The sequence below is a fragment of the Grammomys surdaster genome, unplaced genomic scaffold, assembly GCF_004785775.1.
Source record: "Grammomys surdaster isolate TR1022 unplaced genomic scaffold, NIH_TR_1.0 199, whole genome shotgun sequence".
NCBI lineage: Eukaryota > Metazoa > Chordata > Mammalia > Rodentia > Muridae > Grammomys > Grammomys surdaster.
Window position 1 is genome coordinate 3,200,298 of NW_021604644.1, and position 24,957 is coordinate 3,225,254.

The 24,957-nt window shown below is 43.9% G+C and overlaps 1 protein-coding gene across 3 annotated transcripts in view; it reads right to left on the reverse strand.

Annotated features, from left to right (window-relative positions):
- Tdrd7 (tudor domain containing 7) overlaps positions 1-24,957 on the reverse strand; it is a 67,012-nt gene that overhangs the window by 9,821 nt on the left and 32,234 nt on the right. For 2 of the 3 annotated variants that reach the window (XM_028770232.1, XM_028770233.1), the window contains exons 7-14: positions 17,008-17,591; positions 14,431-14,617; positions 11,139-11,250; positions 8,844-9,046; positions 6,230-6,364; positions 4,560-4,646; positions 2,235-2,369; positions 426-536 (exon numbers count right to left, since the gene is read on the reverse strand). In XM_028770232.1, coding sequence (XP_028626065.1) covers positions 426-536; positions 2,235-2,369; positions 4,560-4,646; positions 6,230-6,364; positions 8,844-9,046; positions 11,139-11,250; positions 14,431-14,617; positions 17,008-17,591 — 1,554 coding nt within the window. The remainder of the gene's footprint in view (positions 1-425; positions 537-2,234; positions 2,370-4,559; positions 4,647-6,229; positions 6,365-8,843; positions 9,047-11,138; positions 11,251-14,430; positions 14,618-17,007; positions 17,592-24,957) is intronic. The other variant, XM_028770234.1, reaches the window with a different exon arrangement.

Here is a 24,957-nt window from a genome sequence, read left to right on the forward strand (position 1 = left end):
GTCTAATGTTCTTCACTCTAGAAATGTGAGCAACAAGCTAAGAAGCTTCAGGAAAAAAATGAGCAAACACCAGGTTAGCAGTGGATGACTTGTTTATAAACCCAATTTAGAAAAAAATTGTGTTAACATATTTATCCAGAGATATAATCACAATATTGGAGTCAATTTAATTATTTCTTAGCAGAATTGGAGAACTAGCTTCTCTGCTACTTTAATAATAACAGGAATAGGGGGTTCTGAGTAATACAGGAGATGGAGGGTAACTCTTTAAATAGAAATGAACCATGAAATATCTATAGCTACATGTATAAGTCATCTCTTGGAAGTAAAAATGTGTCCATTTATGACAGTGATGTGAAAGGCATCCATGTAAGCCCTGGGCTCTAGCTCTTTCCAGACATCCCAGGAGCAGAGAGATAACTAACCTTAATACTACAGTCTGAGCAATTCAAAACAGAATCTCTTAGCCAAAGAACAGCATCTGGTGTCCACATGCCAATGGACTGTGGAAGATCAGCCAAACAGCACTTTATAGCCTGGAAAAACAAACAAAAAACCGTAACATGGTATGGAGCAAACATTCTGTCTTAAAATAGGTCTATCATCTGTTTCCCTAAAGCCAGATTCTGCAACAGATAACAGCAGTTACAGCCCTTGGTCTCAGGGTCTGCTATATGTTATCTGTCTAGGTCACTACTTTTTTTTTTTTTAATTCTTTCCAGGGGCCAAGGGGTTTATACCAGACTCTATTGTCACCCAACAATCCTTCTGGTCCAACATATGCTGTGCACCGTCTTATAGATGGTGAAATGAGTTGAGAGAGCAGCCTGTGGCAGGTCTCGGAACTGAACAGATGGGACACCTGGAACAACCTAGCTACGCTGCAAGCCTCAAAGGAAGCTTATCTACGTCACTCAACGTCTCCCAGGAAACCAAAGGGTGCCTAGCACTTGTGCTCACCTCCTAAAGGAGGCAGAGGTGAGAAACAGAGAGGGCAAAATCCCTTAAATCCTTGGGTACCCAAATGCCACACACACACACACACACACACACACACACACACACACACTCTAGTGCTGCTGCAGAATGCCACAAGAAGGAGAGTGACTTCTGTGATTCTTCAGCCATATGTGACTCTTGAACTAAGGGAGGAAATTTGTGACCAGTGTGAAAGCTCCCACACATCCTTCTCTGTGCTCTCTAGGCACCCCATCACACCCACCTTCCCCCAGGCTCTGAGTCTCTTCTTGGAAAAGCTGTAGGCGATGGCTAGGCCATCCAGAGTGGAAAGAACACTTTGCAGGACCTATGGGCAGAGGTAAGATGGGGATAGGCAGCCCTATGCGTTGGTACAAAGGTAAGTACAGGCTCTGATGGCAGGAAAAGCCATAGACTGCTCAGCAGCTTCTGCCACCAAAAGAGCATTTAATATAATCAGATTTTCTAAATGATTAAAAGAAATGCTAAAGGAAGCACTTTAGTGAGAGAAAAATACTGTTGTTTTTTTCTTTTTAAATCCTGGCAATGTATTCACATGTTTAAAATATCTTAAAATCAAGAGCTGAACCATTCAACCTTTCTGGGTTTGCTTCTGTTACTTAGATGTCTTGGAGAGATGTGAACTAGAGGCTGGACAGGCTAGCCTTTAGGGACCTGAAGTAAATAGTGATCACACTTACCAAATAAGGAATCTAGCCAAGGTTGACAGAAAATAAAAGGTGTCTAATGTCTGTTATATCCAACACTGCAGCATAAAGAAGAGACTGTTATGTGACTTTCAGAGAGGCAATAGTAGGCCTGAAGCCCCTTTCTCCAGCCAGGGAACCTTGTTAATATGATACAGGCCCTAGATGGACATGACTACGAGGAGACAAGGAGGCCAGAGCCGTGTCACAGAACTGTAGCACTTAAAGGGCCATGGACTTCCGGTATTATAGCTGTATATAAACAGATTAAGAGCACCATGGAATCAGGCTTACATGAGAGCTTCTACTTAGGTGACAGTCTAATGACTCCATGTACTTGAAAACAAATGTTTACTAAACAGTTTTCTGTAAATGTGACTACTTCTTATGCAAGTCAGCCAACTTCACTTCTGAAAACCAGTGAAGAGCAACACTTGGACACTCTCCAGTCTCCTTATAAACTGAGGTACCGCTGGTGATCATGGCTGGCAGTGATGCTCAACAGGCAGGAAGCTCTTCCACAGATCTCCAGGCCTAGGCAGGTCGTACCTGAGGGGGTATGGCAAGCATTTCCTGCAGGAACCGAGGTGGGATTTCTCTGAGTTCTGACACTTTCACAGATGTTGAATTGCCAGAGTCCAGGAACTGAACATCGAGTGCACGGCTGCTGTGAACATTCGTGATCTGCAGTGAGATGAGCAGTGGCTTACTGTCACAGCGGGAAGACGGACACACTGCCTCCAGCACAGTCAAGCTATCCATGTTTTTGTTTAAAGGTATTTATCAGACACTCTTGGACTACAACTCTGACCTTTCTTCTAAGTCACTCGACGGTGAGAAAGCAAGTACTGCGCAGCAAGCCTGCCCACTGTGAGGACAGCAGTGTCCACTAGTTCTTTAATTCTTGAAATACTGCTAACTAGACAACGCGCTTTTTAAAATACTAAAGTATGGAGGAAACTTCTTATATCCTAGTTAAGAAAATAAAGAACACCAGTAAGTCAAGATAGAATTTTTTGAAATCATAACATACTTTACAGTTTTACTAAAAATCCCAGTCACTTTTATTATTTCTGCCATATGAAAAAATCTGAAGCTCAAAAAGTCAGAGGGATAAAGTCCGAAGTAATGTTCATCAGTGGATAAACTACATGAGCAATTCTTGTACAACTGTCAAGAACAAAGACATCACTTAAACAATTTAATAGCAATAAAATAATATCATATAGTTATTCTAAGTATTTGTACATGCACTAAGAAGCCCTTTTGTCCAAAACACATAGCAGAAATTTAAATATAAATTTAAAATGAGTGAAAATTTACAAGATGGCCCTACACTTTAGAGTCATTTAAAAAAAAAAAAAGGCCAACTATAGCAGCATTTTCGAAGGTTTAGAGGAGACACGTCAGGTACCCAATGAGGCATCCAGACTGGATTACAGGGTAGAAAAGGACATGGGGGGACAATCTGAGAAACAACAGAAAATCTTGCACATTAGTTACTTGTATTACTGTTGATTTCCTGGTTTGGTAATTAGAGACTGGTTACACAAATGCTAAGTGCAGGCTCTTCATATTACTTTTGTAACTTTTCAGAGTCTTGAGTTACATCTTAAATTAAAAACAGTTCCGTACAATTAAATATTATCGACTACACAACAGAGTGTTAAGAGTTCAGTAATGTCACCTGAGCATGTGACCTACTCTAGCCCTCGGCTCTCTGAGAACTGTCCTGTCAAAGGCAGGAACCGCTCCAGAACTGCTGCTCTCATTTGGTTAGGGACAGCCGAGTCTTACTGAAAGTAAGCACATTTAAATGTTGAAGCACTTCAGAGAGCAATCACATGATGTTTCTTGTCTTCTAGGTAGGGTTGCTTTCCTTGTGGTTCTTAGGAATAACCTTCACAGGAAGGGTCACGGTGGCAAGAAAAACTGTGAATACTCATAGGAAGAGGGCAGCGTTGGGCTGCCACATTACACAGCAGTGCAAACAGACTAGTACAGCAACCGAGCTGAGTCTCACACAATGAGTGGAAGGCGTGCTTCAGAAGACGCCTTGACATCGTCTGTCAAGAATGCACTGACATTTATTTACATAAAAATTTAAAGACGTTGTTCAATTAACCATTCACATGTGTGTATACGTATTTAAGCATGAGAGACACATGATCTTTCAACATTTAACTTGACTGTTGAGTCCTCTTCAGTATCCTAGGTTATTAGGACAAATTAATCCTCACCAGTTAGCCTGAATGGGGGTCTCCTACTTCCCCAAACTCATCTAGCAAATGAGACTTTATGTACACACACACATACATACATGTAGAGGCCAGAGGTCAATGAGAATAGTCTTCAATCACTGTCCACCTTATTTTTCAAACAGGATCTTTCAAAGAACCCAAAGCTCACTAATTCAAGCTTATCAGCTCAGCAAGGCTGCCCCAGAGTTTCTTTCCCTCTCCGAGCTCAGTTTACAGCATCTGCTGCTGTGCCTGGCTCTTTTTGTGGTGCTGGGGACTCATATTTAGATCCTGATGCTTGTGTATGTAGCAAGCACTTTACTGACCGAGCCATCTCCCTAGTCCTATACTTTTTAATTACACATATTAAATACATATTCATCTCTTATACTTCTAGAATATTCTATTATATATAATACATAGCAAAGCTACACATGTAGTCATAAATATACCAAGAACATGAAGAAATTTTGCTGTTAGTTTCCTTAACGCAGAGGAAAGGAGATAAGAAGGGGAGCTTGGCTGTCAGAAACTGGTGATGAGTCCAAGCACGCTTACTGTGCTTTTGAGAAATCTGTTTGTATATAGGAAACACTTATCAATGATCTCTACAAGCCAAGAGGCTAATTTTTACCTCCACTCGTAACCATTTCCCTTTGCAATGGAAGAGGCAGATCTTCCCACAGAAGGGTAGTGAGATGAAGTACTCAGAGGTCATGTGCTATGAAACAGAAAAGCAAGAAACAGCTCTTACTCTCAGCAAACATTACTACAGCACTGGGAACAACATGGAGGTGTGGACTGTTCACTCTTCCTCCCCCGGAACAGCTGCAGCAGACACAGCAAGCTTACTTACCATGGTGCTTCTGCTGTCATGCTTGCTAGAAACAGTTTACTCACTCACTCGGCACACACATGGCACACAGACTGATAGGGTTACGATGTCTACAATGTTAGCAGGGTCAGTGGGGCTCAGCGGGCTCTGACTCTACCAGTTCCACAGGAAAAGGCTGCTGAATCTGACCAGACCAGAGAGCAGATGGATGAAGGCAGGAGGCTGAGTCAGCCATGAAGTCCTCTTCCCTCCACCTTTTAACATTTAACTTCACTTCACGGTTTAACTCCAAAATAAGACGTGTCATCAACACAGACAGTGAGATGTTAACAAATGACAGTGTTTTCCTCTGCCCCTCTTCTGCCCAGACTGCACTAATGGCCTGCCCAGGGCTTGCTGTTCTGCTCTCTGTTGCTAGTTATCTATGCAACAACTCCCCTTGGGTGGCACAGCACTAGGAAATTTTGAGTCCTCTTCAGCATCCTGGATTACTAGGTCAAACGAATTCTCACCAAGTTAGATTCTCTGGGAGTCTCCTATTACCCCAAACTCAACTAGCAAATGGTACTTTACATACATACATTTTACACACACACACACACACACACACACACACACACACACCTGCAACAAAAAGGAGTAAAGCTATATATTTGATGTCTCCACTCCAGACAATATGAATAAGAGATTCAATACATATTTTAGACTACATATTCTACATATGAAACTAAGTTAGGAACTTAAAAAACTAACAAAGTAATTGTCTCTACCCTAAGGCAGGACAGTAGCCAACTAGCCAAATATTATAAAGCTGAACAAAATAACTTGAAGTGCTAGACATCTCTTGCAGGTAAAAGGAAGGGTTTCCTTCCAGGTGGTTGAGAGGTCAGGGCTGAAGCAGCAGAAACTTGCTTACCTGAAAACCATAGCACATTCTGGATTATAATTATGTCATATTGAAGGTTAGGAAATCATATTAGTGACTTAAAACATCTGCATGTCCTGATCCAAGATGAAAGGAAGGAGGGGCAGGAGGAAAGCAGGAGGGATGGAGGGACAGCAGGTGAGCCGGAGCTCATACAACTGAGCCATGGAACTACATCTATGGGCTGCCTCTCCTCAGGAGAGAGCTGGAGGGTTGCCTGACAAGTTGGCTCCTGTGGACATGTGCTTAGGGCACACTGGCTGCCTGCCCTAAGTAACCAACGATTCCATTTCTGAACACTTCCTACATGCCAAGCACTACTCTAGGCAATACTGAGACTGTGATTTCATTGGAACAAATTGCTACACCTTCATTTTTGTAAGGCAAAAGTGGGAGGTTTTCCCAAAAGCTCTAAAATCTGGGTTTTCTACCAATCATTTTAAAAAATCAACCTCTAACTAGTAAACAAATATTTACCCTAATACATTCTGAGCCCCTTGCTTGTGGTCTGAGGCTGATCTCAGGAGACAGTACTCCACCATACCTTGCAGTGGAAGTAGTCCTCTGTCTTATGCAGAAGGTCATTGAGTTTGTTCAGACCCTTGCATGGCACCTGGCAGTAGAGTGTTCCATCAGAGCAAATGTTAGTCACCTTGACGTTTGTGTACATGGCATCCACCTGGAACAAGCAGAGACACATGGAGATTGTTTGAGGACAAATGCTTCCCTTTACCTAAGCAGTTCCCTGAACAGTCCATCACACTGACACATTTGTGACCGTTAACACTATCAACTTGACAACTCTGAGAATCCAATACCTCAGCATGCATGTATGAGGATGTTTCTAGAAAGATTTAACTGAATGAATACCTAGCCTCAATGTGGGTATCATCCCATGTGCTGGAGTCCTGCACTATGGACTACATGATTTTTTAAAAAATTCAAAGCATCTTTATTTGCAGATTATATGATAGTATGCATCAGTGCCCCTATTAATTCTACCATAAGAGGACAACAGCTGATAAACAAGTTAGGGCAGAGCAGCAGTTTACAAAGGTGTACAGCACTTAGCTTTGGGGCAACACATCAGGAAAGATCTAACCACTGCAAAACTACATGCTAGTCTGTGGTGTGAGACGAGTCTGAGTGCAGGTGGTGGTGGTGATAACAAACCTCACTGGAACGCCTCTGGGTTCTCCTATTGCTGCATTGTATCATGGAGATCATGCAGCTTTGGGTCTGCAGGATCAGGCCTTTCACATGCTTCAGTGGATCACAGATGAGGTAGATTTCAGGGTGGGCCAATTCAAAGATCTGCATCTGGCCTTGGGTGGTAGCTGAGCTGGTCAGTCTACCAGTTCTCCAATACCCTCACTACCAGGGTGAACTTTCTAGCATTGCCATGGCTAGCTCACTCAATGCTGCAGCTGACAGGGGGCAAGGTCAGCTCTCTGACTATCGTGCCCTTGGGGCCAGCTTACCTGCACCCACACCACCAGAGCCAGCTCTACTTTGCTGCCCAGTCAAGGTGTGTTTAATACTGCAGCTGGTAAAGGCCAGCTCTCTTGCTCTCACATCCTTGGAGCCTGGCTCACCTGGTGCCTTCACCATTAGGGTCAGCTCTACTCTACTGTGCTGCCTAGGTGGGGTACAGGACTCGCTCTCCTAAGTGCTGCAGCCAGTGAGGGGCAGGGCTGGCTCTCCTATTCTCATGACCTCAGGACCAGCTCTCTCAACTACAGTAGGTGGTGAGGGGTGGATCCCCGCCCCCTGCTCATGCCACCTCTTGGCAGAGGAATGGCTGGACTATCTCTCCTGATCCCCTGGCACCAAGGCCATCACTACTATGCTGCTTGGGTGAGGGACAGGGCCTGCTCTCCTGCCTGCTCCAGGTGGTGAGGGGCAAGGGGGGCTCTATATGAATATTAATGCTTTTCAAAAACTATAATCAACATAAAAGTTTAATCTCAGCCATTTTGGGGCCAAATTACAAAACTTTTTTTTTGTTTTAAAAATAAAATCGTAGTTCCATTTGTTAACAGCCTCTTTCCCTAAATGATTTTATCAAGTCTTTTAAATAATAAGCCTGTTCATTAGCATCTACCCAATTGTTTCAGCTGAATATTCTATAATTTAATTTATGTCCTAAAGATTTAAAGAATGTTCAGACTAACAAATATTTTCATGAATAAAATTTTTCCTTATGTTTTTTAATTTTTATAAGAAAATTTCATATAAAAATTTCCACAGCAGAAACTGTAAAACAAAGAAATTTAATTCCTGAGAAATAATTACTAGGTTGTTATTTCCCACTTACTTGCTCTCCTTGCTTTTCCACAGTAAGGCAATGTCATTTCCCCTCTGTATCCCCTCCTTGTTTTTCCAGTCAGGTGATATCAATTATTTGCCTAAAATCTATAACTAATTATAACTATATTATATATATATTAGTTATATAACTATAACTAATACTAATCTATAACTAATCTATAACTAATTCATATTATTTTCTTCTCATCTCCCTTCACTCTCTTCATTTTTCTTTTTTGTGCATGTATGTACACATGTGTTCCTGCATGTATGTACTCATATGGAGACCAGAGGTTGATGACAGGTATTTTCCTTAACCACTTTCCATCTTATTTTTGAGACAAGAACTCTTATTGAAGGAAGTCACTGACTTGCCCAGACAACTTGCCTGCTGAGTTCCAAGCATCACCCTGTCTTGGTTCCCTAAGAGCTGGGATTCTACATGTGTGCCACTGGAGCTGAGATTTTGTTTTGTTTTGTAATATGTGGGTGGTAGGATGGGACTTTTAACTGAGGAGCCATGTCTTCAGCCCTGACAGTTTACTTTTGTAGGAGGGATGCGGGTCCTTGTGCTTACAGAGGAGAACTAGGGAAACCAGGAGTGTTAAGTATACAGGGTGTCTCTTCAATATGCTTAAAATTCAACTCCCCAATATCAAAATCTCCAAGTCTGAACCAGTACCAGCTATTTAGTTGTGTTGAGCTGAATTTCTTTCTTGCCTTCATGGATAGACATTCTGCTGGCCATAGTGTTTGCATAGCCACCCTACACACGCACGCACGCACGCACGCACGCACGCACGCACGCACACAGACACTTTCACACTGAACAGCAACCACAGTGGTACCTGGAGATGAACTTCTAGTGATCTGTCACATATGGCCTTCAGGCAGGTGGCATTGATGTTGATATCATCTTCTCCTGAAGTGTCATACAGCACCACTAGCGGGATATCTGACTTGTCCAGAATCTCCACCGCAAAGATCTTCCCGCATGTTAATGATTCCACCACCTTGACAAGGTCAGGATCATCATTCAGAATCTCCAACCCTGGAAAACAGTGACTGCTTACATCTCTATTTAGTCACAGAAGCATCATGGCTGCATGACTTCATTGTGTATTTTGACTACTCACTAAAATGAAGAATCTACCTCAGAATTACAACACTTTCAATGAAGTTTTGTTTTGCAATCTTCTTTACCTTACACATCAGTAGGTAAATGACACGATGTGAATGAACCTCTTTAAGAGACACACTAGAGAGCTGGAGAGGTGGCTCAGCCATTACAGGCTGCTCACAACCCAAAATAAAAGACACATTAGAGCAGGTACTTAACAGAATGAGGCTGATGACCAATCAGAGCTTTACCACAGAAGGAGCAGCCTTTGAAACATATGCAAATCCATATGTAAAACAAAAGACTAGAACCTGTTCTTGCAAATCATGTACCTGTAATACCTTTCCTATGCTGGTTTTCTGTTTTCAACTAAACATGTACAACTTTTTCTTATAAGATTATTATGTATAACTGCAAATCCCCTCTCCTCTGCCTTTTCCTCCTTATTCAACCCTGACCCTGAGGACACCACAGATTTATCAAAAGAGAATGATGTTTCAGCCACCACAGGTGTCAGGTGCAGTATTATTAATCACTTTCAGTGCTTTGACAATTGGAATTCAATATATTACATACATGGCAATCCTTAAGTCCATCTACTAAACTACACTGATTGAAATGAGAATACCATTTCTGTATGGGACTTCAGTGCCTCTGTCTACTTTTCTCTCTGAGTGTAAGCTAGAAGGCAGACCCCCTTCCCTGCCCATTCTCAAGACTTAGTGCTGGAACTCTGCTTATACCATCTACCTCAGCATCTGGACTCCTGCTCTGCAATTGTGATACATTCCTTTCACAATAACTCCACAGTCTATGATTGGCTTGTAGGAGCTTGTTGGGCTTATCTCAGAGTCAGGTTTTTCAGAGACAGAAAGATTCATCCTTGCTGGTGGGGACACTAATCTATCTCTCTCTCATTCATTCATTCATTTCATTCATTCATTCATTCGAGACAAGGTCTCATTTTATAAGCCCACATTGGCCTGGAACTGACTATGTAGCCCAGGCTGGCCACCAATTTGTCATACACTGAAATGCTGACATTACTGGTGTGGGTTACCATACTCAGCTAAGGGGAATTTCTGTAGAGGGCTCATATTCATGTAATGATCTCCTAATTTACTGGTTACCAATGTTCTTCACCCTTCCAGGGGACCTGAGTTTGCTTCCCAGCACCCATGTTGGGAGGCTCACAACACCTGAAACTCCAGCTACAGATTATCTGATGCCTCTGGCCCCCATAGGCACAGGTATTCATGAGGCATACACAGATTTTGTGTGTGTCTGTGTGTGTGTGTACATAAAAGAGACATAAAATTTAGAAAAAGAAGTATGATACCTTTAGAATTAAGTGTAAGCCTATTTTCATGAATCTCACTGTGCTTTCCATAGCTTCTCCCTACTGTCATGCACAAGTGCCTATCCCTATGCTTCTGTAAAGAGGAAAGGCACAAGAACCAGCACAATCCTCGGTGCGGTTCGTTTGGGTGCACAAGGATTTGCGACCAGTGTGTATCTGCAGAGTCCATTTCCATGGAGAGGGCTGAGGCTACCCCTGAAGCAACAGGACCCAGCAGGGTGAATTCCATCCTATAGAGTCACATAGGCTCTTACTACAACAAAACAAAATAAACTTAAGCCATTCAAATGGCTAGATAAACTTTTTATAATAAAATACAATGAGCTATATTCTACATAATAAATGTGACAAACACTTTCATTATGACTACAGCTTATACAGAACACCATGTGAATTCATTCACTGAACCTTTCAAGAAAAATACATTATGAGCTGGGTGTGGCAGCCATGCCTATAATGTCAGTACTGAGGAAGTCAGGTAGGAGGAGTTTAAGTTCAAGGCCAGTCTGGCCTATATAATAAGATTTCACCTAAAACATAACAAAACCGAACAAAACAAACAAATGGAAGGGCAGAAAAAAAGAAAGTGACATCAAGAACATTTCTAAATTAAATGGCCAAAGAGTACAGTGTTAAGAGGGTTTTCTAAGAAGTTCCCCTTACCTGCGAGCTTGCACTTTGTAGCTTGAAAGGACAGAGAGCAGAACCGTGGGTTCAGTCTGTATGCTTTACTCTTCTCAATGTTTTCACAAAAGCCATAGTCAACATAGCACACCTAAGGGGTAAAACAAAGCCAATCACATCTACACTCAAAAGCCCTTATCCTTAGTTTAAAACCTTAATATATTCAACTGGATTCATTTTATTCCATAATCAGCAAGTGGCACCTCAACTCTCACCCACAGCCAAAGGAAAGGCTCCCTGATACACCCCAGAAGATGACAAAAGGCTGGGCCTCAGGGTCCCATATTTCAGGCCCTTGTCTGCTACCTTATCCCTTAGTCAACAGGAATAATAAGGCCAAGGCAGAACAGGCTATGAGGCCTCAGCAAGGTCACCTCTGCTGCTGTCTGGCTTCTTCTTGTCTTTATCCAATGCTGTACCACCAGTCCTTCCAGCTAGGAGTCTTCCCCGTTCTGAGGGGCAAAAGCTGTTTCCAGAGAGCCCATCAGTGCTGTGATACTGGCCAGATATTAGAATCCCAAAACAGCACTATGACAGCCTGCTCTCTCCACCACTGTGGTACTAGAGGATGAGATGCTTTGGTCGGGGACAACAGTGACATCAGTCTGGACAACACAGAATTCTACTTTTTAAAAAGGGGAGAAATCCAATTTTTTTTTCTTCAAGTTCACAAAGCTAGATTATATCTTCATTCAGCTTGGCTGAGGCCCCAGCTCTGAGTAGAGCTGGACTGGTGTACTCTTAACTGTGACAGTCTGTCACCTAGACATAACCCAGAATCATCTGGGAAGTGTCTCCGTGAGTTTAGATCAGAGTAGATGCTAAAACCTGTATAGTATCTGTGGAGGACTATCTTAACTGCCTCAATTGATACAGGAAGACCTAGGCTCAAAGTGGGCAGCAGCATGCCCTGGTTTGGGGCCCTGGACTGTACAGTAGAGACAGCTAAGCACCAAGCATAGCTGTGTTCATTTCTTCCTGCTCTTGCTACAGACGGGACTGACTACTGTTAGTTCCGGCCTTAACTATCTTGTAGTGAAGAACTGCAGCCCGAGTAAGCCCTTTCTTTTTCCCAAGTTCTCTCTTTTCAGGATACTTTATTATAGCTACAGAAATGAGACTTGAAGACACACCATTAACACAGAGATGACTTTTGAAGCACACCAAGACCTAAAGACCACAGTCTTCCACCTCTCGGTCTCACTATGTAGTCCTGCCTTGCCTGGGGCTCACTGTGGGGCCAGGCTGGAGGTCTGCCTGCCTCTGCCTCCCAAGCTATGAAAGCTCTTTTTTCTTGGTAACTAGAAATATTACGTTTTATTATCCTAGATTCAGAATAACTAAGAATCTGGAACTATTGAAAACCTAAAATACAAAGCAAACAACAAAAGCCAAGCAGAGCTGGCTGGAAAATACCAGTCAACAGCAGCAGGTCCCTATGTCTTTTGAAGAAAATGAGGCACAGGCACCAGCAGAAAATAAAGATAAATTCCTCCACGGCAGAGTCTGAGGAAGAGGAGAGGCAGAGAGAGAGGCCTCCAGCTCCCCTGACCGTGTGGTAAGTGTATCTGACTACTACAGCAAAGACTCACTCTTAGGAAACAGTACTGGACCCGCTGCTGCCTGGACCCCAGACTGCCGTCAAGTCCAAAGGTCAGTGTATTAGTTCACCTTGTCTATACATTTCTTTCCCTCTCACAGGCCTCAAGACTCAGGCAAACTTTTCAATTTCATTACCAGCAGCTACACCTGAAACTTGGATGTGCTCTTCCTGGACTCATGCTATATACGCTGATGATGAGATGCAGTGTGTGCCATCCAGACTCCAGAGACGGCGAGGCTATGTTGTTAGCCCAGCAACAGACTATGGTAGGACCACTCCAAAGTCTTCACAGGGTTTACGTCTGCAGCTGGATTCTTTATTGACTTGATCACATTTATTTCTATGGTAGTGGTGGATTTTTGTTTGTTCTTTAGTACTGGAGATTGAACTTAAGACCAAATATATGCTAGAGAAGTGCTTTACCACTGAGCTACATCCTGTAACTTTCTGAGACAGGTTCCTACTAAGTTGTTGCCCAAGCTGGCCTTGAAACTGTGCTTCTCCTACCTCTGCTTCCCAAGTAGCTGGATTACAGACCTCCAGCACCAGGCTCAGCTGATAACACATATAGCAATCACAATTCACAAACTACTTGTCCTTGGACGCGCCCATATGACTCACCTACCTCACCCTGTGTCCTCTGCTCTAGGAGAGCAGAGCAAGCATCTCATGTTGGAATGGAAACACTTGATGCTTCCATTTCTGGTTCTCTAGCACCATCAAGTGACCACAGGTCTCAGGGCCACCTGAGCACCTGCACATTCCTCCTAGCTGCCAGGGATATCATGAGAGAGAGAGAGCAAGAAGACTTGAGCAGCTTCACGCAGGCTTTCCCTGAGGAAGCAGCCTCAGCAGAGAGCTTCCCCTTTTCCTCTTAGCCTGAGCTGAGCTGCTCCCAGGGTTACCCTCAATCTTCTTGCATCCTGCCCCATCTGTAGACCCCAGGACTTCTGGCCACATCCCATCCTGGTGATTGGTCTCTGCTCCTTTGCTTCATACCCTCCATGTCAAAAAATAGCAGCTCTTCTGTCTGGAAGACACCAGACACAGGATTGTCACTCACAGCATGCTTGCTTCCAATAAGGGAGAAGTAACATATTCAGGTGGCCACCAAGCCAGGAGTCCATCACGGCACAGCAACTTTTCTCCCTGTCTGGAGAGCCTCAAGGCTTGAAATGGCATAACTCTCAAGGAAACTGAGCCTGTGGGCAGAGTCCTGAGATTCTTGGGCTCCTCATGGAAAGTATAAAGCAAAGGGCCAGAGGCTGATCAACAAGATGGAATGTTGCCAAAAGTACTGGAGCCTGCTGATGCACGAGCCCAGCTCAGGCTAAGACACTGAAGAAGAGCAGCAGCTCTCTGCTAAGGCTGCTTCTTCAGAGAAGGCCTGCTTGAAGCTGTTCACAGAGCTGCTCAGTGCCAGGAGTGGGAAAACGCCCTTCTGACAAAACCTGAGTCTGCCCCTCACCGAGAACTTCACTTACTCCCTGACTTTAGGAAACTGAGAAATCATAACTACCACTGATGTAAGAGCTGACAGGGATAGTCTTTCACAGGAACTATCTTGGAATTTCTGGCAAAAGTCACACTGGATTTGAGAGAAGAACAAGAAACAACAATCACATCTGAAAACTTGTATCTACCTCATGCTAACAAAACTGAGCTTGCCTTTATCTTGTTCTCGTCTGTGGAGATGATCTGTGCTCGTAACCAGGCATCCTCCTCTGCATTGACTGCCAGCAGCTGTCCCACATGCACGGTCTGGATTGGTGTGACTCTGGGGTTCTTACTGTAATACTCCTTCATCTCATCCTCCATCAGTTCTTGAGCAGCTGAGTAGTCTTTGCCTACATACCTGGATTGGTGAGAGGAGCAACAGCTCAGGGTGAGTGAACCACAGGGTTCACTGGTGCTTCTGTGTCCCCTGTGGTCTTGCTTCCAGTCTCACAGCTGCTCACCCCAGCAGGGGAAGGAACTGTGCTCAGGGAACATCATTCTCAGTGAAGGAAGTCAAGACTATGGTGTCCACTGCCCAATGTGGCAGTGTCTGACAGCCCTGAGAACAGTAGAGTAGAAGTAGGCATTGGGGGCCCAGGAGGAAGCAGGCTGCAAGTGACCCCAGGACAGGAGACAGAAGGTATGTGGAGACACCATAGGTCATGTGGACCCTTCGGAGTTTGAATGAGGCTGCTGAGATCTGGCAGATGCTTTTACCCTGGCAAGGCTGCATCTTAGAATCCTTGAGCTTTGAAAAGCAGAGAAACTACCAAGAAGAATGAAGTAAGGCCAAGGACTTGGGGGTGTATGCAGCAGAACAATTCCCTAGCCTATGCCAGGCCCTGGGCTCCATCTCCAGCCCTGCAAGACAAACACAGCAGTGAAATGCCCCCCAAAACTTATTTAACAAGTTTGAGCAAATTACAACAAGATATGGAGCGTATCCTCTAGAAGTGATGTGTTCCGGCTGAGTGCCTCTAAAATGTACACCCTGAGAAGTGTCATTTTCAAGCATTCCCCAGCTTTCTCTGCTGGTGATGCATAGTCCTTTGATCCAGAGTGTTTTTCAAAATACATTTCTCATCTGCCATGAGTAGGCTGTCTTCTTGCCTTCCTTACAGGCCTCATTCCAGGATGTTAGGTCTGGAAAACCAAGTCTGGTTCATGAAATGAGAACACTTTTGCTATAGGATGAGCTTGCAGCTAGAAGAGTCCTCAAATCACCTGGCCCAGGAGGTAAGGGAGGCAGAAGAGCCCTGTTCCTTGTGTTTCTCCAGTTTTTACACAGGGCCTCTGGTGATTTGAGAAAACTCTAAGAAACTGCTCCACATGGTCTTGGTAACTATCTGCAGGACAGAAGATGGCCCAGCCAGCCTACCTGCTACAAGAGAGAAGGGGAAACTAGAAAGACATTTTACACACAATGCAAAGAATGACTCTTTGGAAACTAGCTATTTTAAGATGTGTAGTCTTCGTCCAAGGGGTTAGAGACTTTGTCAAGCTCCATCATTTACACTTGCTGAGTGCTGCAAGTGTTTAGGAGAGGCTGGAGTCAAGTCTTCCATTGGATCCCAGTCTTTGAGGCATGGGACTTGGGGGCTTGAACTAAGGTGACAACTGAGTAAATGAGAAGAGGCACCTGGGAGTTGCAGCACCCAGTAGAGAAGGATGGCTACACTCACAGGTGTGGACAGGGGCTGGTGCTACAGCGAGTGAGGGTGGGCAGTACCAGTATAGGCTCATACACTGTCTCCAAATTACCTGAGCAAAGGGACAGAGAATCTGCACAGATCAACCTCAGTATGTGACAGTTACAAAACTTTACCTGCATCTAAAACCCCATGTAAGTCAAAGTCCCTCTAAAGATCCTTCTTGGTGACAAAGCAGGAGACTAGGCAGGCATCACCATCCCTTTAGTGTCAGTTGGGCCACCACTTGCTTTAATGCTGTCAAGCTCTTCCTTCTGGAAGGATCTAATTTGGGCATTCTCTGGGCTTTTCTAGTCCAGCTATATATAGGTCTTGGGCAGCATAAACTAGAGTGCCATTTGGGGTGAAGGGGCCTGGATACTTTTTGTTTCAATGCTCTCCCTGTCCCCAACACCAGCTCCATACTGGACGGTGATCCAGTGCTTCAGTGATACACGTTCCCACTGCAGGAAGCAGCAAATTGTAATCTTTCTACATTCCCTATGTGTTTCACGGTTTTTCTAAAAGTCTAAGAGAAGCATTTAGAGCTGGGCTGGTGTTTTCAATTCAGGCTGTCATTAGCCACTTGGGCGATAGCTATTCATCTCTCAGACTCAGACTGGCAGCTAAAGGCTCCGGTCAGTAGGGCAGCTCTAGGTCCACTGGCTAATCTGAAGTATATGATGGGTGAAGTTAGCTACCCTGACATTTTAGGGCAGCCACACAGTCCTAGATCTGATGGCATCATCTGGCCTGAAGGGGCGAGGCTGTTTACAGGTTGTTTACAGGTTTACAGGTTGAATAGAAATGGAATATTTTTGACATATTTGCCATGATATGCTTATGACACAATTTATACCAAGTTCATATTATCATTCCCATTTAAAGCTATTAGCCATCTTTTACTCCTAAGAATACTGTGGGCATTTAACAAATATTAGTATGCTACTGCACTTCACTATGACTCCCGAGGACGGTGTTCTTTCTCCACAGCATCCATGCTAGGAATGGTCACGTGACAACACTGCACAGTTCTTAACAACTAGAAATACCAACTTGCCTGATAACTACATCATTTGTGTTGCTCAGCTCAACCACCAACACAGACGGTGAGGCCTCAGTAGGAATTACCAGAGGTGGCACAGTTATGTCCTCCACAAAGTCATCAGCACTTTCAGCCATGTTTTTTTCTATCTGCAAATACTCTTGTTCAATCATCGACTTGATGTCAAAATCTCCTTGTGCCTGCCCATCATCCTTTAAGATCTTGTCAGTGGGCAATGGGAGTTTCGCATAGAGAATTGCCTTCTGGGTATTTCCAGAAATGTAGTTTATGGTGCACACATCAGAGAGTGAGGCAAGATTCTTTAAGGCATCCTCAGGGAACTTGACTTTGTACATGTCCTCAAATGCTTTGGGGAGTGCACTTGCCCAAAGGCCACTTGAGTATTTCCCCAGCAGCTCCACCACCTTCTCCTTGACATCTGGCATCACTGCTGGGCTCCCTTTTGATGGCACCTCCTGCTTGGGAGCAGGTGGTGGAGGTGGGAGCTCCTTCTCAAGGTCCTGGTCACTTCTCAAGGGCTGCTCTCTCTTGGCAGGATAAAGAAGTAAATCTTGACCACCACCACAAGGTTTTTCCACCTGAAATTTGTAAAGAGTCAATGACAGACATTTCAGTGGGTAAGAAAACCTAAAAACACAGAAACTATTTTATATTTGAGAGGACTGTTTTCAATTTCATAATGCAAAAAAGTGTACATTCTTCTTCTTAACTACAAAGATGCATCACCTGACAGATGACATAAGCAAGAGTTCCGAGACAATCAGGGAAGAAAAGGTGTTCATTTCACTCAGAAGAAGTTAAGACTCAAACTGCCCAGGGAATCATGAGGGTCTGCTCTGTCAAAGTTTCTCTGCTAAATCCAGAGCAAAGTTTGCAAAATACACTGGAGCCAAGATGAGATGAAGCTATGTCAGGAATACATACATCTCAAGGAGGAACAGTAGGAATATTTAAGCACAGTAGGGGTGCCACTTTCCTTCCTACAGCATCCTGAGAAACAGCTTTCAGTGTGGGAGTCTTTAGAAAAGATGCCCCAGGGGTAAGGCAGTGTGAGCATTCACCACAGCAGACACATAACTGAAAACACTGATATCTTAATGAGCTAGCGGGGGAATACCCAGCATCAGATGACATCCAGTCTCTGGCTTTACATACTTGAGAGGAACACCCTGAGAACTGGTGACACTGCTGTCCTCCAATGCTAAGCCTTTCTACTGACATAAGAGGATTGGCACCGCCAGCCTCCTGCCCTATGCAGCTTAGAGTTATGAGCTAAGACGCGGACTTTCACAGTTTAAATGGCTGACCAATCAGAAGAGCCATTTCACATGTGAATATCCTATGGGGTTAGGTGTGTCTCTAGCCTCCCTGGTGTATGTAACTCAAGGGTGCTTTGCTCTGTAAGTCAGGACAGGACAGGAGACAGTCATGCAGCTCTGCAACATTTCTGAACTCCCAAAGCCTAGCTATTCACTATTTAGCCTTTCACAGAACCAGACTCTTCGCCCTTAGCCTGAGTTCAGATGTCAGGATCTGCCTTCAGGAATGATTCCTTTTATTAGTCCCATTTGTCTATTACTCAGCTACAATTTTAATTCTTAGGAGAATCTACTAGGATGGTAGGTTTGTAGGAAACTACCAAAGACAACAGACTGCTTTCTGTTTTATTGCTGTTTGATTCTTGCATTTTGTTTTTAGACAGGGCTGCCTGTAGCCCAGGCTGGCCTCAAACTCATTATTTAGCACAAACTGGCTTTGAACTCCTGATCTCCCAAACTCTCTCTTTTGAGACAAGGTCTCTCCAGCTATACTAGAACTATGTAGACCAGGCTGGCCTCAAACTCACAGAGATCTGCTTGCCTCTGCCTCTCTGGTGCTGGGTGTGTGCCATCACACATTCCTGGCCCTCTGATCCTCTGTCTCTTAAGAGTTGGAATCACAGACATGAATCACCAATGCCAGGTACAACCAGAATATTTCTGCTGACTGGTCAGCTTACTAATAAAAAAACATTACTTCATTTACCTCACTTTTTACATAGTATGTAGGAAGACAGATTAGAAGTACAAATGTACAAGGGAAGACTTTTAATAAGTTGAAAGACAAGGTCACTATGACACTAAAGATTCCATTTGGAGCTGGGGTATTGTAGCGTACGTGTCTAATCTCAGCACTTTGGAGGTGGTGGTGGGAAGATCAGGAGTTCAAAGTTACCTTTAGCTACATAAGTTTGTAAGGACAGCCTGGGCTACAGGAGATCTTATCTCAAAAAAAAAGAAAACAAGCAACAAAACAAAACAACCCCCCCCCAACCCAAGAATCCTTTTCATCTGAATACATACTCTTCATGATACGTTAGAATTGGGAAACAGTGATCTAAGTGTGAAGACCTGGTTTTCTCTGAAAAGTCTGAGATCACCTAGAAGTGATGTGTACCAGCTAAGCTGCAGAGACATGAATATCTGGGGTATCCCTTCTCTCCATGGCTCATTAACTTCTTAAATCCGAATTTTTAATTTTTTAAAGTTTCTCTCTAGTGTTAAGAAATGATTCAGAGCAAGTAATCTATCACTAAGCAACATTTCCAGCCCTTCTCTACTCTGAGGTAGGGTCTTGCTGTGTAGCCTGAGCTGGCCTTGCATTAGCCATCTTTCTGCCTCAGCCTCTGAAGTAAGGATTACATCAGGCCTGGCTTTAAATCTGCAATTTTAAAAAGCCAGTTGGTGCTCAGAGTTTAGGCCAGGCATCCAAGCAGGGCTGGAAAATATATTTCCCAGAAAAATGGAAAAATAAAAACCAATGCTGTAAGTGGCTCCTGTGTGTATGACTCCAGTTGAAGTAACTTCATACTGAGACATGGCAGCCTTCCACATCCAAAGCCAGTGGAGGCTGCAGGGCCTGCCTTCAAACTCTCTCTACCTTTACCTACTAACCTTTTTCAACCCTTTCTCAAGAGGCATAATGGAGGCTGGTTCAGCAGAGAAAAAGCCATAAGCCCTGGGCCACAGCTACACGTGTCCTCATCTAACCCCTAATGCTTTTCAGCTTTATGATACCTTCCTTTCCAAAGACATTACCTGAGCACTGCAGGGTTGATTTGCCCCACCCACTGTGCCAAGCCTCCATTTCCTCCTATGTGTTAGTATGATGAGAAGCAATGGCCACACACTCACTCCCAAAAAGCTCTGTCACAGCCTCTGCAGACAGCCAGTACAGTGAGCTCTTTTGAGCAAGAAGCACTGCTTTCAATAGAAGTTATCGACAACTTACCCATTTAGTTCACGTTGGCTTAAGGCAAAAGCACAATCCTGTTTTTCCTAATCTTTATTCAATCGCCTCTGCTTTTCAGACAAGGCCTTGTGTAGTCCAGGCTGGCCTCAGATTCACGATCATCTGCCTGATGATCTACAACTCCTGATCCTAGCTCTCCTCCTCAGGTGATCAGATTGTGGGTGTGCACCTCTATGTTCAGCTAATTCCAGAATAATCTTAAAGGTCATTCAGAAGTAGCGTGTTTACAAATCTGGCTGCAGCATCTAAGCCAAACTTTGCCTATAAACAGCAAGAATTTCCCCAAAGTCCAAGCAACAGTCAGGTAAAGCCCTAAACTAGAAAACGGCTTCCCTCAGCAGTGTTATGCTTTTGTCTAAGGCACTCTCCCTTCTCTCCATGACTTCTCTGAACTGTAAACTCCAGTGAAACTATAGTGGCTTCTTCCATATTTCAGATAAGACTGAGTGTGTCAGGGCTATGCCTGTAGACTGCTTCCTTATTTCAAAATGGAGGTTGAATGCCTGAACTTGTCAGTCCTGCCTGCTGACTAAGATTAAACACTCACCTAACTTTAGGAACAGACCCTGGCCTAGCTGCAGTTAATTCAGACAACATTCAAAATTCAGGCAAATTTACTCCCTGGTAACTTTAGTGACATGGAAACAGGCTTGGACCAAATGTTTCATTAGCTAACTTTTGGAGAATGGCTTAAGGAAGTGGTTCTCAACCTTCCTAATGCTATGACCCTTTAATATACTTCCTCATGTTGTGGTGACTCCAACCATAAAAATAATTTTGTTGCTTATTCATAACTGTAATTTTTCTACTGTTACAAATCATAATGTAAATACCTGTTTTCTGATGGTGTTAGATGACCCCTGTGAAAGGGTTGTTCCACCCCCAAAGGGGTAGAGACCTACATGTTGAGGACCACTGGCTTAAGGGTTTCTTAGTTCAAAGGGAAATATACATGGAAGGCATTATTTAGACCTAAAAAATTAAAACAAATATAATTTTTAGCTCATCTGTTTTAAATTTTCCTATGGATGGAAACTCACTTTTCCCAAAACTCTCCTGTGGCTGCTGGGTTCCACAAATCATGGCATCTCTAGTTCTCTCTCCCACTACACTCCAGGTCTCCTCACAGCTAAGGAACCATGCTCATACTGGGTGTTTGACTTCTGCTCTTTTCTGTGCTCTGGCCTAACTCACAGGGTTTAAGATTTATACATGGGCTCCTGCCTCAGTGCCCAACATAAAAACAAGGCTCTTATATTTCTTGTATGTGACAGCCAGGAAGGCACTTCAGACAGATCTCCTAGGAGAGGACTTTTCTAACTCCTAGTTCCTCTAGCCTAGCTGATTCATGTACATAACTGGGACAGGATCAGCACCCCTCGCCCCCACCTGCCACTGCCCACGCACAATGTGGGCAGACTCAGCATTCTAACCATGCGTTCATCTTTTTTTTTTTGAGCTTAGATCTGGATATCCACTCTTCAAATCATCAGTCTAGCGCAGGCTCAGTCATGGCCTAACCTCCACCTCCTACAGGAGACACCAGTGATGTAAGCCATTAGCATTGTGTACTACGGAGATAACCCACCTTCTACAGTGACCATCAGAAGATTCTATGTCAAATACGCCTTAGGTTTGCTATGCTCACAAGTTTCCTCTACTCAGCTTGATTTGGATTGATTGTGTCTCATTTGGAATCTCACACCTCACCAGGTTTCTGTAAGCTTCCAGGAGACACATCAGATTTGGTAGGTACAGGTCCAAAGAAAAAAACATCAACTTTTTTGGACAGCTCTGTGTTCATACAGGTGAGGATTCATCCTTTGCACTGTTTTCTCCTTAGCCAGGAGAGGTCTTTTGTTCTAGTTTTGCCTGTGAACTTAGTCTCTGACGGCTCACCTGCCAAGAGCACAGCAGAGGCCTCTGAGGTTATGTTTACTGTTTCTATGGAATTAGAATTTTCTTTAGGGTTCTAGAAGAATCCAGTAATTGAGACTTCTCAAACTGTATGAGCACAGCTCTGTTTCCATGGAGTAGCAATTTTATGTTGAGGTTTTAAATACTGTTTTAAATCTTATTTTACATGCTATCATTCAGTTGAAGTTCAAAATGGTGTAATAAATGCCTTTATTCACCTACAAATCTACATTCTAGGTCTCCAAACATTCAGCAATGGTTATGGGCTCAAAATGAATCAATACTAAGAAAAAGAAACCTATATAAGAAAAACTTAAACTCTGACCTTAGCAGTGAAGGAAAGACCTCCAGATACTTTTCCTCAACAATGACAACTTCTATCACTGTTTACAAGCCTGTACACACTATGGTCACTTCACAGGAAAACTGGTCAATTGGTTTCTTAATAGACAGCCTCTCTGTGCTAAAGGTAAGACTGGCTGCAAGTCAGAGCTGAGAGAGATGAAGAAAGGGCCACTGGCATCACAAAGCCACAGTTAGACAGACAGCCTGGCACACTTTGAAACATGTGATACTGTGGGATGAAGGATGGACTGTGTTCACGGAAAGACAGAGCAGCTAAACCAGCACAGAGCAGCCCCATACCATCCACCTCACACATCTCCGCAGCAACGGTCCACACTAAGGGCCACAACCAAGGTGCTGAAAGGAGTACCTTTCCAGTGGGTTCTGTTTAAGAAGCATGGTTTGTGGCATATCCCACAGGGACTTAAAAGGTGAAGCAAGTAGTTCTCTGTTGCTGTAACCTCTGGCCACTGACATGTCATCTACCCAGAGAACCTTTCTCCATGGCTCTGAAGGCAGCTATAGGTACAGAGCCTCCTTCACTGCCAACTCTCTTACCTGCTTGTCTACCTGGTGCCTCCCACCGATGCTGTCTCGAGACACACACTGGCACTACCTCAACAAGGATAAAAACTTCCTTTGTGACTTCCCAAACTGAAGCTACTTGCTCACACATTTGGAAGATAATGGAGTCTTCCAGTTACATCTACAGAACTTCCTGGGATGGTTCTGGCTAGGAGCTAGGGCTCGCACTATGCTCTAGGCATTCCACCTTGCTCTTATTACCTGTGGCAGAGGTAAGGAAAGGAGAGAGATCTTCCCAGGCGGCACCTATGTACATATTAGAGCTGCAGTCCCTTCAGGTCACTGCTTCTTCCTTCGTCTGGAACCTTCTCCTCTTAGTAGCATCTTCTGCTTCCACTGAAGTAACTCCCTCTGTAGGACTCACTGGGCATCCCCACTTGAGCAAAGGCTTTGTCTGCTGTAAGGCTGGGCTGTGTTCTGCTAGCAGCTGCTTTGTGTATCTTATCTCATTTAATTCTCACAACAACCCTATGACGTGTGCAGGTTTACTTATCTGATAGAGTAGATTAGGGCTCTAAGAGGGTGGTATGTAGGCCAGAAGTCATACAGCTAATAAATGACACCCCTAAAGGCGCTGCAGAGGCCTCAGAGATTAAGCTTACTGTCTCTACGGAGTTAGAATTTTCTCTAAGATTCTGTGAGAAAGTAGTATCCAATCAAATCAAGAGACTTTCCAAAGCATGTTTGGGCTGTTTCCATGGAGTAGCAGCTTTGTATTGAGGCTTTAAATCCAATTTCAACTCAATTGTGATCTAAGCGTTCAGCATTCTTCAGGCCTGTGGTAGCTCAGACACAAATGGCGCACTACCTCTCAACTTCTCTTGATTCTGCCATGTGCCAGTTCATCTGCCATCTACTCAACTGTCTACTGAGACTCTGATGTTGTATCAACGTGCTCACTAGGATTTATTTCCTTTGTTGATGAAAAACTGAGAACCAGAGTGCTGCATATACATGAGGGACCTTCTGGTGCCTCTGCGTTTTCAGATGGGCTCTATTGATGTTGTGCATACTGAAGGAATGGGTCTGGGGTACTGCAATGCCAACCTAAAACTCAGTGATTTCTATGGGTCACAAAACGATACCCAACAGAAACGCATGTAACCACAAATCATCTTTGTGGAAGCTATTAATAGTGTCATCAGGCATTTCCAACTACTCATGGCATCTTACATACAGCAATATTATATTGCCATTCATAATGTATCACTTTCTATAACAAAGGCCTGCTGTGCCACAAACATGGAATACTTCTCTGGTGGTTCCATAGCTGTCTTTCAGCAAATCTTGTGGCTGTGGGTGGAAATTCTTTTCAGCTAAGTGCATTTGACCTGGCTCAAAAGCTTAGGCTCTTGGCTCTCCAAACTGCTTTGGGCAGGACCTCAAAACAGACATGTGGCCTGACACAGTGATGAAGAGGCTGTTCTCTCCACCCAGGTCTCACAGCAGGCTTCAGTCCGATCCACTAGTCAACAGTCCCCGCTGTAAGATCTGCAAGTCAGTCAGAGGCCAGGATCGTGGCAACCTCAGAGCAGGGACACACCACTTCCACCTAGTGATGGATACTCTTTATGAAGCTAGTTGCTTTCTGCTCCAGTCTTTAGCTTCCTTTTGAGCCCTTCTCTCCTGAAATTTCCTAAACACGTCATGTCTCTTGTCTCTGACTTTGGCATGAGCTGCTCCTCTGGTGTGTATCACACAGTTTTAGCTTCCCATTTAACAGCCACTTGTTCTGAGTGCTTTCTTCACTTACTGTCCCAAACAGAGCCCTGTTTATTCCCTCCTGCAAGGCCCTCAGCACAATTG